We start from the raw sequence: 14,721 nt of genomic DNA, 5'->3' as shown, positions 1-14,721 counted from the left end.
TATAAAACCAAACGTGACAAAACCCAACTATTAGTTTAAACAAAAAGGAACTAACGATAATTGCAAATTGGTCAGTCATATGACAAAAGTTGTCGCCTCTGCGTGATCGAATGTGGAACCTCGGAACATTTCTCTACCAAACACGGCGCAGAATAGCAGCCTTTGGAAAAGGAGCTTGGAGCCTTTCGAGGTTTGGTCTGAAAATTCTAATGAGGTAATACATTTCATACGAAATTCAGTGTCAAATTGGGAGAAAGAGTGCAATATGACAAGGACTATCACTTCTATAAATAGTGATATGTCTGTCCAAGTATCTAGACTGAAGAAAAGGTATACCACAGAAGATCAAAACAACGGTCGCAATGGTCCAAATATTACAAAAAACGGTTTTGGTTTCAATAATATGTTCATCTAATTGTCACTTAAGTCAAAATTCTATAGGTTGTCTGCGTCTTTAATCAGTAGTGTGCTTGAAGTTACTTTATTAGTTTGATTTCATTGTCCTAAATCGACTGTCACTTCATGTTTCTTCTATTTGAAGGAAACTAAATAACCGAGGTTATATTCCGTAGAGTTTCTAATAGTAGAATTAAATGAAAACATAACCCATTCTCATTATTCAATTCCATTCTACTAAAATTTATTTGCATTCCGTAGATGACTACCAGTTTTATCAGGGTGTTGTACAGTGTGAACGTCTTGCGTCTCTGGATCACTTTGGTGATGTTATCGTCAGCGATCCCCGAAGTCCTTAGCTGAACCGATCTTGTAAATATCGCGCCCCTCGTACAAATGTCCGCCCTCCAAATCACACCCTTAAGGGCAATGTTAGACAACAAACAGGAAAATCCATCACTTTGTCTCAACCCTAGAGGCTTTGAAAGGCCTCGAAAGTATTCCCGAAACACGCACGTACCACATGACCTGCGCCATAATGAGCTTGATCAATCGCCGCAATAGTTTATCCGGTACTCCGTTGTCGTACATGATCTACCATAGTTATTCTCGATCGACTGTATCACAGACCGCTTTGAAGTCAATAAAGATGTGATACGTGGGCACGTTCTATTTGCGACATTTCTGTATGCTAAAGGTAGTAGACGACGGAGTAGTATCCAAGCGGCATTGATAAGCGAGATGCCGTGGTAGCTACAGCATTCCACCTTGTCGCCCTTTTTGTAGATAGGGCAGTCGACACTCTCCATCCACTCGTCTGGAAACTTTTCCTCCTCCCAAATCCCTGAAATGATCCAGTGCGGCGAGCTGCCCAGCTGCCTTTCTACTATGTTTATAGACTGCCCTAGAGAAAAAGGCCACCATTCTTACGCTATCTTTCGAACATACATTTTTATTTGGCTAGCCTGTCTGCTTTACCTCAATGTTTACACTTAAACGTCAATACCGAACACAACTCACAGTAGAACTTTATGTACATATCGACAAATGGAAAAGATTTTCGTTGAAAAACGACAGTGCACAGATGGTGTACTATTCCAGGATTATCACTCAGGAAGTTGGCGAAACTGGATATCGTTGGTGTGAAAGCGGTGCGTATTGCGATCGGGAAGTTCGGAGAACCCTGTGAACCTGCCACAAAGTGGACGAAAAAAGGAAGCGATGAACCCCAAGTTGGACAACAAAATCGAACAAACTTTCTCCATGGCAAAAGGTGCCTAAGTTCGCGATGTGGCCAAAAAGTTGAACACATCGAAGTCGAACGTTCATCGAGCCATAGGAAGATTGGAGCTGGAGACATTTGGGAAACAGAAGCAGCCAAAAAGAAGCCCTACGCAGGTAGCCAACGTGAAACCATGGTGCGAAAGCTGTACGACACAGTTTTCACCTAGAACAAGTACTGCATCACGGAGGACGGCGAAACGTATTAGAAATGGAACTATCAAGCATTACTAGGACCGCAATATTACACTAGTTATGTTCAAATAAGTCGTGTAATACTTGAGATAATAGACTTTAGTTGTTTTGGCAATTTAATACATTGCTTAAATTCGATTATGATCAAATGAAATGGGAACGTATAAGGCAACCAAACTTTGAAACCACGTGTTCAATTATAATTCATCAGTTAACCCTTAACAAGCCCATCTGATAGCATTATTGTTCAAATCGGTTGTGTAGTTTCTAAGATAATGAAGTTTCGTGATTTTCACATTTCGATACATTACAGACGAAGTTACAGTCCGATTACAGCAAAATTCAACAGGGAGTTATGAGGCAGCTAGACCTTTCATTTGACACTAATTTTGTGAAAATCGGTTGTGTTGTTTCTGAGATATTGATGTTTCGTGATTTTTACATTTTGATACATTACCGAAAAAAATCCGATTACAATAAAATTCAATAGGGTCTTATGGGCAACTAGACCTTTCATTTGCAATCGATTTCATTGAAATCGGTCCAGCCATCTCTGAGAAAATCGAGTAAGATTGGGAGAGCATTACACACACATACACAGACACACACACACATACAGAAAATGCTCAGCTCGTCGAACTGAGTCGAGTGATATACGACATTCGGCCCTTTCGAGCACTTTGATACCTTTAGTTTTTGCAGTGATTGCTATACCTTTCTAGGAGAAAGGCAAAAAGCTGACGGTGTGGCAGGCAATTTGCTCTTGCGATAAATTCACAAAGCCCTTCATCATGAATGGATCAATGAAAATTTACGTTAATCATTTCTTGAAAAAATATTTGTTGCCACTGATTCGCCAACACTCCTATAATATTCTGGGCTTCTTGTCGTTACGCTAAGTTGGCCATGGACTGGAACAAAACGGAAAACGTAATAAATGTTCCCAAGAGCATGAATCCTCCAAATTGTCCTGAAATTCGTTCCATTGAACGATTACTCTGGTAAAATTCAAACGAGATTGGACAAGAGCGTCCAAAATCGTTGCTAATTGGTCTGTGCAGAATCTTACAAAAAACGTTAAAGGAAAAGTTCGAGAACATGCTTATAAATGAAAAAGTCATCAAAGATCCTTCACAAACTGTTGATAAACAATGTTGAGAAACCGTAACTTAAAAGGAAACTTGATATACACAAAAATACTCATTCTGGTGTTGTACCCTTTCTCTCTGGGACGGTCTTTAAAGAGCTCGATCGGCAGTTCGTCTTTGCTGGCAGCTTTGTTGTTCTGTAGCTTCTCAATCTCACAACAAACTTCATGAATACCAGGGGCTGGTACTTCGTCATCTGTTGCTGCAAGTTTCCATCGCCATTTAGGTGTCCATCTAAAGATCCACAAAAGATCAAAATAATGGTCGCAGTGGTCCAAATCTTACAAAAAAATACAACGTTGCGATCGGTGATTAATGACGTGTCTCGTAATCTTCGTGCTTTGAGCAATCTTGAATTGAAACTTGAACCTTTGTCTGAGCAATTTGTAGTGCATTTGATCTGTTCTCGCCTTGATTCTCGTACCAGAAAGGATTTTGAGCTACAAATGATCGAAAATCAGTTACCGTGTCACAGGCACAGCTACGAGAGCTCTTGCCCAGGTAGGTATTAGAGATGGTCGAGTTCCGGGTTTTCAAACCCGAAACCCGAACCTGACCCGTACCCGTCGGGTTCGGGTTTGAAAATTTTTGAAAGTGTCGGGTACGGGTCGGGTTCGGGTTTGGTGGAAAAAAAATTTTCGGGTTCGAGTCGGATTCGGGTTTGAAAATGTCGGATTTAGGTCTGAAAACCCGAAACCCGGCTATATCAAATGAACATTTTTATAAGATAATGATGTCTAATTTCATGCAACTGGTTGAATAACTAACATTTCAACACCATTCGATGCTTAAAGCTTCAGGACAGCCCCAAATTGGTACGAAAAACCGACCTTCAAAAAAAGAACTCGGGTTCGGGTTTCACAGTTTCGGTTTCGGGTCTCACAAAAATAAAATTTTCGGGTTCGGGTTTGATCGAAAAAACAAGTTTCGGGTTCGGGTCGGGTACGGGTTTGAAAAGAGCCAAACCCGACCATCTCTAGAGGTATATCGCCCGGGCCCAGTCCTTCTCATTCACCCCTGCCTCACATTCCTCGTTCTACCAGTTCTTTCTGCCGCTTGGAGCTGTTGCGCGTATTCCTCCGCAGCCTGGGAGTCTCGGTGCTGATTGATGTTCAACATCAAGGTTTGTAGAGAATGAAGGTACCTCGGACTACCCCGAGAAGTTGCAAAGTAAACGCATCGTTGGCCGTTCGTCTCGGTATGCAGGCTGTGCGAGCCGCACGGACACGGACGCTAATTCCCTTAGTCTCTAAAGCCTGTATTACACTCTTTGACCAAGCGTCAAATATTTGGCTCCTTTTGACAGATAAAAATTTGGTCAAAGATAATTGTTTGTCACTCTCGAGTTTTAACATGGGGCAAACACGGGCAAACAACAACCATGAAGCCAAATAAATTTGCCATTTTGTCAGAAGGTCAAATATTTGACCATTAGACAAAGAGTGTACTACAGGCTTAAGTCTTAGTTGATTGTAAAAAACATTTTTTCATCACTGAATAGTAGGCTACGAACTATTCGGGCATGACGGAGTAGTTCAGGGTCTCTATGTTATAGCTTTTGACAGTACAATCCCGCGTTATGATGAAAAAAATGCTTTTTACAATCAACTATGACTTGGAAACTAAGGGAATGAGCGTCCGTGTGGCGGCACCTTAAGGATTTTTGCTGCGAATATCGAACTAAGAAGATGAACGTTATGGGTGGTACATGGTAGGGCATATACACAACATGCCCAGAAATGTATGTTAATAATAATTCCTAGGACAACAATTTCTATTACAATACTTTCCTGTTTTTTTTTATAACCATAAAACCTCAGGGTTTCTCCAACGCCCAGAGGAAAGTTGCACCTGTAACTCTCTGTTACTGTCAACTGTAACGTTGCACTCACCTTAACCTCAGGAATCATCATATCCTAGAGGCATCTATTCCCCCTTCACCTCTTCCTTTTCCTCTCATCAAACTTGCTCTCTTTAAATTCCTCTCCTCTTTTTTTGTCAGGTGAATGATATTAAAAAGGTTCCTGCGGTTAGGCACAAATCCTCCACAATTGGGGTGAGCGTGCCGTTGTGAAACCATGGATTTTTTTTTTTGGCCAAACTACTGATTCTTGCTACCTGGCAGGATACATGACTACGCACTGGACCCAAGTTCAGCTTTCAGTAAACTGGCCCTCCGGATCCGGAACTATCGTAGGAAGGAGAACAATTTTTGAAAGCATTGTCAATTTTTTTCTAAACCACTCTCAAGCGGTCCAGTAGAATCTCTTATGACCAAAAGTTACTCAAAGTTGTATCTTTGATATTCTGCATCATTCTGACGGTAAGTAATAATGTTACGTCATGTAACGCTGACGCTTCACGAAGCGCTATGATGTTAGCCAACGTTGTTACATAATGTAACGCTGTGACGTTAGGTAACGCGGTTATATTAGCAAATAGTGAGGTCAGACAAACCGCGGTAATCTCTAGAAACAGTTCTGACTATTGATCTTTCTTACGGTAATTCCAGATCTTCCGGTAAATCATCTGTTGGGCATCCTGAACCATATTTCGATCAAAAGATCAGCTTACCAGCAATGATATAGTGCAGTTTTGTTTAAAAAATATGTTGAAAATAATTTACTATTCGATTTACATTACTTGCGTGTCCCCCAAAAAAAATACTTAATGGCACATGTTACATTATTACTCTGAATGGCTTACATTTTTTATTAAAGTGCTGGTTTGGACCAATATCTCACAGATGGTCAGATGGTACGATGCTGGCCTAACAAGCCAGTCGTCGTAGGTCCGAGTCTCGGTTTGAGAGAGACTGTTAGTGTCAGTAGTATCGTCGCGCTATCCCCGTAATTGTCCTGTACACTAAACAGGCGGCTGCGAAGTCTGTGTATAAAAAACAGAAGGTCAAGTTCCGAATAGGAATGTAGCACCTAGACTTTGCTTTGCTTTGCTGGTTTGGACCAGAGAATTTCTGAATTTCTCCAACACATATATTTGGGCTATATGTAACATCTACCAAAATTGTATTTTCCTATTGTTGTACACAGTTGGTTGTATATCTGTGCTAAGGAAGACCTTAGTAAACAAGTAAATAAACTTTTCGAAATTGCAAATCTTCAAAATATAATCCAAAATGTTACGGTTAGTTTTTTCTGAAATTTTTTAAAGTTTTCGTTCATAGTGAATTGGAATCTACGATGGACGACTTATGAGCTATGTAGTTTTAAAGTGATATCAGCAGGTCAGGTTTTCTTGTGGCAATAAATCTATCAAAACTTTCATCAATATAATTATTGTAGAATTATCGAAAATCTCAATTTCCTGCTAAAGTTGCTGTTAACTCTCCTAAACGCACTGTCTTCACGCTCGAATTAACCATCCGGTTTTCCGTCTACTAGCATTCTCAGAGTGGCCCCACATTTACCATTCCGAGACCGGTCAATCACGCACTGTCAAGTAGCGACTAATTTCCTATCACACAAATTGCAAACCGCAGCGGCAGCAAACCACTTGTCCCACTTTCAACTAATCTAAAAATGCACCCCTGCAATCCACGGTGCCCCTTCTCGGCTGGGACCGTGCAATAGAGCATTCGTTCGCAATCGAGTACGAGTGCGTGAAATGTTGTCCATAAGTAATCGATTCCGCCGAACCATGACGAGCTCTCAGTGCTCAGGGATGTAGGTATACACTGACTATCTGCGTTGCTCCGATGTGACGTGATTTGTTGACAGCACCACTGTGAGCGGCAGAGATATCACGGCCAGTGCCGGGGCTGACTCTTACCCTTTCGAAAGAGGCCACAAATCATCGCTTACATAAAAGTTTGACGCCAAAGTCTTCGTGGTTCAACCTATTCTTTGTCCCACAAAAGCGCCTAACCTAACCTGATTACCCACGCGCAGCACATCGCGGCGCTCAACAGGTCCGATTAATGCATATTACATTATTATGCTGCGGCGCGCGTTACACCAATGAACCAGTCTAGCGCATTAGGGCAGCATTGAAGCAGCGTCAACCGTCATGGACCGTCTGGATTACATCTTTTTTCGCTTTCCATTTACGGCAGACCTATTTCAACGCACCACTGACAGCGCAATGACAAGGGCGCGAAGGATGAAACAAACCTTGCAACGCAACGCCATCGGTGAGTAGCCAAACCGTCCGGCCAGGTGTCTCTGCCAGGAATCGGAACGGACAATCTGACCTATTTGCAGAGCGACCACAAAAAGATGAAAATAAAACTTTCGTTTCCCGCCTCATTTTCACTCTCGGACGCAACAACAACAGGTTGCATTTCTAGGTGCCCCGAACACAGTGCAACTAGAGTGTGTGCTAAACGGTCAGAATAATGTGAGAAAAAAACCCCAAGTGGACTGAAAATTATTGTACTGACAATTAACCATCCAAACAATTTCAGCGCATTGAAAGCCGGATTGGAACGTTACGACAGGTGAGGCAGCGCTCGCTTCGTGCCCGATTTCTTTTCGACGCTCGAAGATGTGCCTCCGCCACGGCCGTCAGGGTCTATTGTGCGTTTTCGTAACTCTCACTCTCTTGGGAAAGAAAATTACGTACGTCTGGCTGGGTTTCGCATCTACTGCCCGCGTCTGCGTCCGCGCACTACATCCCCTCTCGGCCCTGGCATGGACGCGCCATGCCGCGCGCTTTCGGTCGTGGAGGCTTCGTAACAACTCCCAATTTTTAATGACTCTTTGGTTGGTGTGATCGCGCTCTGTTTATTCAATGGGAGTTGGAAGTGTTACGAAGCTGGCTCCAAGCGTGCACGAAATTGAACCAGGTTGATCAATCATCTTTTGCAGGTCACTGCGGGTTTGGTTGGCCTGCGAAAGGGTGTTTTTTCTTCTTCTTCTCTTGGTAAACTTTCCACCGCCTTAAGTTGCCTCCAGTAAATCCCATTCCGTGTGATCAACAAGGTAGGAGGGTTATGCTCATCGTGAAACATGAATCAATACTAGTGGAAACGAATTGTCTGGTGCTGAAGGATACTCAGAATAAAAGACACGTCACATGTTTACCTCGAAACTTGTTTACTGCCGGAAATAGTTAACCTTGTGTCGTATGTTGTGAGTAATACGAAACACAAGGAGTTTCCATAGTATTTAATAGTTATCTAAACTCAATTGATATTAGACCTTATTATTTTGTAATGATTTTCAATTTACTGATGTGAAATTTTATCTTCTTTTTATTACAGATCATGTTCTGAATGCATCCATCTCCCACACGCAGCGTGGTCCCTGAACATTTACCATTTTTGCCCGGCGTAGAATGTCCACTGGTGAACCGGATTCAGCTGGTTCCCATGGCATAGGACGTGCAGCAGCACTAGGCGGGGGCTCCTCGACCACTTCCTCAACCACCTCGTCTCTGCCCGTGATGGAGCCCCCAGCGAGTATCATAATGAAAGCAAAGGACGAACCTGATTGTGATACAGAACGAAACGTAGACTCCAGTATGGACAGCAGCGCCCTGGCGACCTGTCTGTCGACGACGATATCGGCCCTGCGAGCCAGTCGTAACGCCAGCAACAACGATGCACACCGCGGAAACAGTATTGATGACAACTTATCGGACAACTCGGAATCAACGACGACGAGTTCGGCTGCGGCGCAGCTTCTCGAGAGCCTGAAAAACAACCTAAACAACAACAACAACTCTAGTGCAATTAACAACAACAATCCGCTACATGCAAACAACAACAACAATAACAACAACAACAATGGAAACCGAAAGTTATTCGAATGCGATGTGTGCAATATGAAGTTCTCGAATGGCGCCAACATGCGGCGGCACAAGATGCGTCACACCGGCGTCAAACCGTACGAATGTCGCGTCTGTCAGAAGCGGTTCTTCCGCAAGGACCACCTGGCGGAACATTTCACGACGCACACCAAAACACTGCCCTATCATTGCCCCATTTGCAATCGAGGTTTCCAACGGCAGATAGCGATGCGAGCACATTTCCAAAACGAGCACGTCGGTCAGCATGATCTGGTAAAGACATGCCCACTGTGCAGCTATAGGGCCGGAACAATGAAGTCCCTGAGGGTGCACTTCTTCAACCGTCACGGAATCGATCTGGATAACCCAGGACCGGGCACGCCCTCCTCTCTGCTGTTGGCACTGGATCAGCATAATCCTGCAAATCTGCTTCCGGCTTTGGCAGCTATGAATGCTGTCAATGCGTTCAGCGATTCAGGTGACTCAATGCGCTCAGTAGATAACGCCACACCTCCGATGCACTTCCTGACACCCCACGTAGAAATATCGATGGCCGATAACAACGAAGTGGCCCTAAACTGCAGCCGGGATGGTCCGAATGGGACTAGCAGTAGTACCAACGGTCCCAGCAGTGGCAACGGCGGTGGAAACAATGACCGAAACACACCGACCCCATCGATATCGTCGGCGCTGGATATACAGGCGATAGTGCGACCACCGAATGGCGGTTCCCCCTCGTCGCCGCACTCAGCCGACTCCAACGCACCCTCCAGTTCCCACTCGTCCTCCATGCTTCCATCTCTAGTACAAAGCTCAAGGCATATTATTTTTGATAACTCTATTACACCGTCAATCAGTTTAATTCCCATCAAACAGGTATGTTGGTTCACATTTGACCCCATGAGACATCTTTCACTTCGTTTCGCAATTTCCCTTTCAGGAACCAACGACAAACGATGAGTACAATGAAACCAAACCACGAAGCAACAGTAGCGCGGAGAACCCGACGTCCAACATAAGCAACTCGAGTGACAGCGTGACGCCGTCCTCTAGTCTAACGTCGTTGATTAAGGTATGTTGGGTAACCATACGATAGTTTCTTCTGAAAATTAAATTCTTCCATAAGTCGTAAATTATACTGGCAGTTGAATTAAATACTGGCACAACTCAAAATTTTACAGTTTTCAATTTTTAGTGGCAAACGATGCCAAATACTATTAAGTTTTATCTCACAAAGTCCCGTTTCAAAATTCACAAAAATTCCAGAAATATAAGTGGATGTGCTTTATTGCAAATTCTAAAATATTTCTAAAAAGACGGAAAAATGAGGTTACAACTCATACAACTTGCTTATTACATGCTCATGGTAGACCCAAACAAGTTCAATAAAAATTGGAAGTTTAAAATTCAAATTTTTCGCGAAAATAAAAAAAAATTTTGACGCTTATTTTCAAACGCGTTTTTCTCGAAACTACGAATTTTGAGTTGTGCCAGTATTGAATTCAACTGACGATATGCTCTTGTATTACGTTTGGTAGTGCTTAACTTAGTAGGCGCTCTGCGTTCTATCAAATATTCTACACAACAATCAATATTTTTTTATATAGGGGAACTGCTCCATTATTCATCTCAGCTCGTATATTCATCTCATTCAACATGTAAACACAATTAAAAACAGGAAAAAACGCATATTTTCTTCTCAAACTAATCTGCTAATCCATGGAATGGATTCTTCTTCTTAGTTCACTTTAGATTCCTTATAAAATATAATAATCCTCAAAAACTCACTTAAAAGCACTAAATTTGATATTATAGTCGGGCATCAGCACTCGAAAACACATTTAATTCAATCACCTATTTCAAAAAACAAAATCCGCACATTGTTCTATACGGCTACAACGGGACTCGTTCAGCAGCCAACCAAAGTTTTTTTCATCTCTAGCGGACCATTTTTGGTTTTAATCACTAAAAAAAAACCACTCACTACACTAAGAATACTTTAATCTTTGAAATGTTCACCTCAAATTTTCTAAAACAAGCTTCAATTAGCAGAAATATATGAGATGAATTTCTGCAATTCCTAAATTTTAACTGTATGTATTTTCATCTGTTTTCACTGCGTTGAAGAAAATCAAGAGTTGCCAAATCAGTTTCTGTTAAAATGAAAAAATCATACTGAAAATGTTAAATTATTCAGACATAATTGACATAAATCTACAGCACTGTAGTGGTTACCTAGGTTACCATATTTTGCACGTAAACAACTGCAGTGGATCTAGGTAGCCTACTACGACGGGCTGCCGCTACGTTCATTCATGATAATGTGATTCATTCATGATTAACAGTGAGATGAGTATAGGGGCATCGTGAGATGAATAATTGAGTAGTGATTCAAGTTTTGAGATGGATATGGAAGCATTGTGAAAAATGGTTTGTTTTACAAAATTCAGGATAAATCTAGCTAATTTTACTAAATATACAATGCTAAACGATTCCATAAGAGCACGTTAGCATATTTAGCTTATATTTTCAACGATTTCGTGAAAATTTGATGTTAAATCCGTGCATTCTTCATGAATATCGGCTTAATGAGATGAATAATGGAGCAGTTCCCCTAATGGTAACTCCAAGGTATCATTCAACGAGACATTTCAGAACATTTGATTACTCCCCGATCAGAAAGACAAAACAAAAATGTAACAGAGACTGTTAGTTTGTTTTTTGAAAACCTTTCAGGTTGTGTTTTAATTTTGATCCCGTTAGGTGTTGAAATAAGAGAAATCATAACAAAAAATATTCTACTAATATCAAACCCATATCAAACTATGTTACTAACGTATCAGCTTTCTAACAAAATTAGTAACACATACAACAGTATAATAACAACCATTGTTATAAACAACAGGTTTTGATAGAGACGAAACTATTGTTAGATTTGTTTCAGAACAACTCCATTTCATGATTTGTTATTATAACTCATCCAGATTCAATTTTGTTATTCAAAGCAAATGGGAAAATACAAAATCTTATCAAAGTATGTTATTTGTATCTCCCGTTGATAGAATTTTGTAATTTTTTAGTTATGCTCTTCTGATCGGGTCAGTTCTATTTTGACATAGAGCAATGGAGAACTGAATCAAACACACGTGGAAGAAAAAACTAAAACTATGAAACTTGCAACCAATATTTTCAATCCCAACCCCTATTCGGGTTATTCGCTTTGAAAGAGATTTGGAAACGAATTTAATTAGAGTTCATACACCAAATTACCAAATGTTTGTCGCTGCCTCGATATACCATACCTAAGTAAAACTCAAGTTAAATTATTCTTATCATGTTTTCTCATATTCAAAGCATCTAAAGGGCCAAGCACAATTGATGCGTTGCGGCTGCGTATGTGGCAATTTCAGTTTCAGTTAACCCAGACATTTTCTGTAAAATTAACCTCAAAGCAACGTATGTAAACATGAATTAACGGTAATGATGTTTCAACAGCTTTTCACTAGAGCAAAATTTCTGAAAAAAATCTGCAGGAACGCCCTTCGGTTGGCTCTTGTCGTCCAATTAGTATTCTTCTTGCTATGTCTAAGATATTTGAAAGTTCAATTGCAAAACAACTGAATGCCTATTTGATGCAGAACCAATTGTTATGCACTCTTCAGTCTGGATATCGCAAACACTGCAGTAGGACCACTGTTCTTATCAAAATCGAAAACGACACTCATTGTACATTGGATTGAAAACTTGTCACTGTTAAGGTACTTTTGGATCTTAGCGCAGCATTTGACTCTATAGGAGGACTGGCAACAAGGCCGGTAAGTGTTGTGCGTGTTTTATCTCTACGTGAAATTTAGCTAATTTAAGCTGTTTCCCCCCAAATAATATTAGTATATTCAGTGAATTTTACAAATAAAGTTCTGCTGGTTACCGGAACAGTGGAAAAAGGAGTCACCAGGACATTCTAAGCAAGCTAAGTAACATTTTATTTCGAGAATAAGTCGTTTGTTTTCGAGGCGGTTATTCGAGACGCACAAAAATCACCGACGAATAAAGTACGCTCGCAGCGCCGTCTGTTAGCGAATGGAAAAGCGATAGGTGTACATGAAAAAGTTGCGACCTGCATATTTTTCACTCATATTATTGGCAATTTCATTTTACCATTTTACGAACTGCTAGAGTAGGATAGACGGTATTTGCTGTTCCATGTTTTCTGTGAAAATATTATTCATGAATTGAGTTCTGAAACGTCTCGTAAAATAGTCTATAGCCGTGAAAGGTCTTTTCTGTTTCGCTCAAACTGTGAATCGTCGCATCACGGTAATCCAATTTTTCCACTTTTTGCCGATAGCGTTCGTGGTTGTGATGGATGCGTGAACCTGTGGATGATTTGTTTGGATGATTTTACGCGATGAATGGTCGTGGAGATGAGCGAGACGTCTGTGCAAGCGCGGCAGTGTTTTTGTAATAACCTATTTCAATTCATGTATTCAGCCACTGAAAGGAGCACAACAACAACTATTGATATGTCGTGAAATAGTCTAAAAAGTCCATCACTCTTTTTGGGAACACAATATAACGGACACTTTTCATGTTTTTCGAATCAGTTTTAATTATTTTTTGCGTTTTCCACTTTAAAAATTTGAAAATTTCAGCTATGGAAGGCAGTCAACCGAGATTTTCTTCACATGCCTCTTGTTGTATTTTATATATATTCATTTTTAAGAATCTCACATTATACATGTTCATATCTACAATGTTTAGATGACTTTATACTGTGAATAGTTGCGATGCAATGTTGTTTTGATAATTTATTTCAATTAATGTTTTCAGCCGCCGAAAGCAGCACAATAACTACTATAGAATTGTCATGAATTAGTCTAATATAAGTTCATCTATTCTATTTTAGCACAACATGACGGATCATTATCATACGTTTATCGAATCTCTTTTAATATTTCTTTTGCGTTTTCTGCGTTAAACAATTGGATATTTCAGCTATGCAAGGCAGCCAACCGAGATCTTATTTACACGCCATATTACTTCTTATTGTATTTTAGAATTCAACTTCATTAATCTCACATTATATGCATATGATCATATCTATATTGTTACATTAACCCAATTAAATCATGGTCGTATCACTTATCAAAGTGAATCCTGATCAAAAACCCACCCCACTAACAAAAACCTTCTTCCGTGGTCTTTGTAGGGATGCAGAGGTATACTCGGTCTCTAACAAAGCAAAGACTACATTCTAACATTCCTTCCTTATTGAAGGCTTCGTGCGGTACTGGCATATCTCAAAGTTCAGAGTTCCAAGAGAAACGGGATTGAAAAGTTGGCGTTTTAAATTACCTTTGTGGTCTCCAAGAAATCTATGGGCAAGTTTAAAACTTTCAAAGACACATCGACTCATAACTCAGTTTTTTTTGTGGATTTTGACACAAGTCTTTGTGAAATAACAGTTAATCATATTTGGTATCATTTGACTGCAACATGGAAAACTTTTGAGTTGTGCCGGTGTTGCACGAAACCGAAGATATCCTCACCTGACTGTAAGGACGTGGCCGGCGCCGTTATTGGTCTACAAAAAATCGGGTCGTTGAATGATGCACAGTGAGAAGGAACTACCACTCCCAGTCGTTCTTTCAGTTGATTCATTGTGCATCTTGAGTGGCTCGGACCCATCACGGAGTAGCAACCATTGATATGTGCAGTCAGAACTAAGCTAAGCTAAGCTAAGCTTAGCGCAGCATTTGAATCTATAAGCCGCAATCTGCTTTGTACAAAATTTAAAAAAATGTTTTCGCATGGAATATAGCGCAACTAATTTACTCATATCTTTCGGGTCGATCGCAATATGTAGAATTTGATAACGCTAAGTCTGAATTGTCTGATGTAACAAACGGTAACCCGCGAGGATCAATTCTAGGACCGCTCTTATTTTCTTTTT

At 40.7% G+C, this 14,721-nt stretch overlaps 1 protein-coding gene across 3 annotated transcripts in view; it reads left to right on the top strand.

Moving 5' to 3' along the window:
- LOC129722270 (probable serine/threonine-protein kinase DDB_G0282963) overlaps positions 1 to 14,721 on the top strand; it is a 125,918-nt gene that overhangs the window by 97,903 nt on the left and 13,294 nt on the right. For all 3 annotated transcript variants that reach the window (XM_055675593.1, XM_055675594.1, XM_055675595.1), the window contains 2 exons: positions 8,242 to 9,644; positions 9,709 to 9,840. In XM_055675593.1, coding sequence (XP_055531568.1) covers positions 8,316 to 9,644; positions 9,709 to 9,840 — 1,461 coding nt within the window. In that variant the 5' untranslated portion in view covers positions 8,242 to 8,315. The remainder of the gene's footprint in view (positions 1 to 8,241; positions 9,645 to 9,708; positions 9,841 to 14,721) is intronic.

Source organism: Wyeomyia smithii, chromosome 2 (assembly GCF_029784165.1).
Source record: "Wyeomyia smithii strain HCP4-BCI-WySm-NY-G18 chromosome 2, ASM2978416v1, whole genome shotgun sequence".
NCBI classification, from domain to species: domain Eukaryota; kingdom Metazoa; phylum Arthropoda; class Insecta; order Diptera; family Culicidae; genus Wyeomyia; species Wyeomyia smithii.
This window is presented reverse-complemented; position numbering and strand designations above follow the sequence as displayed.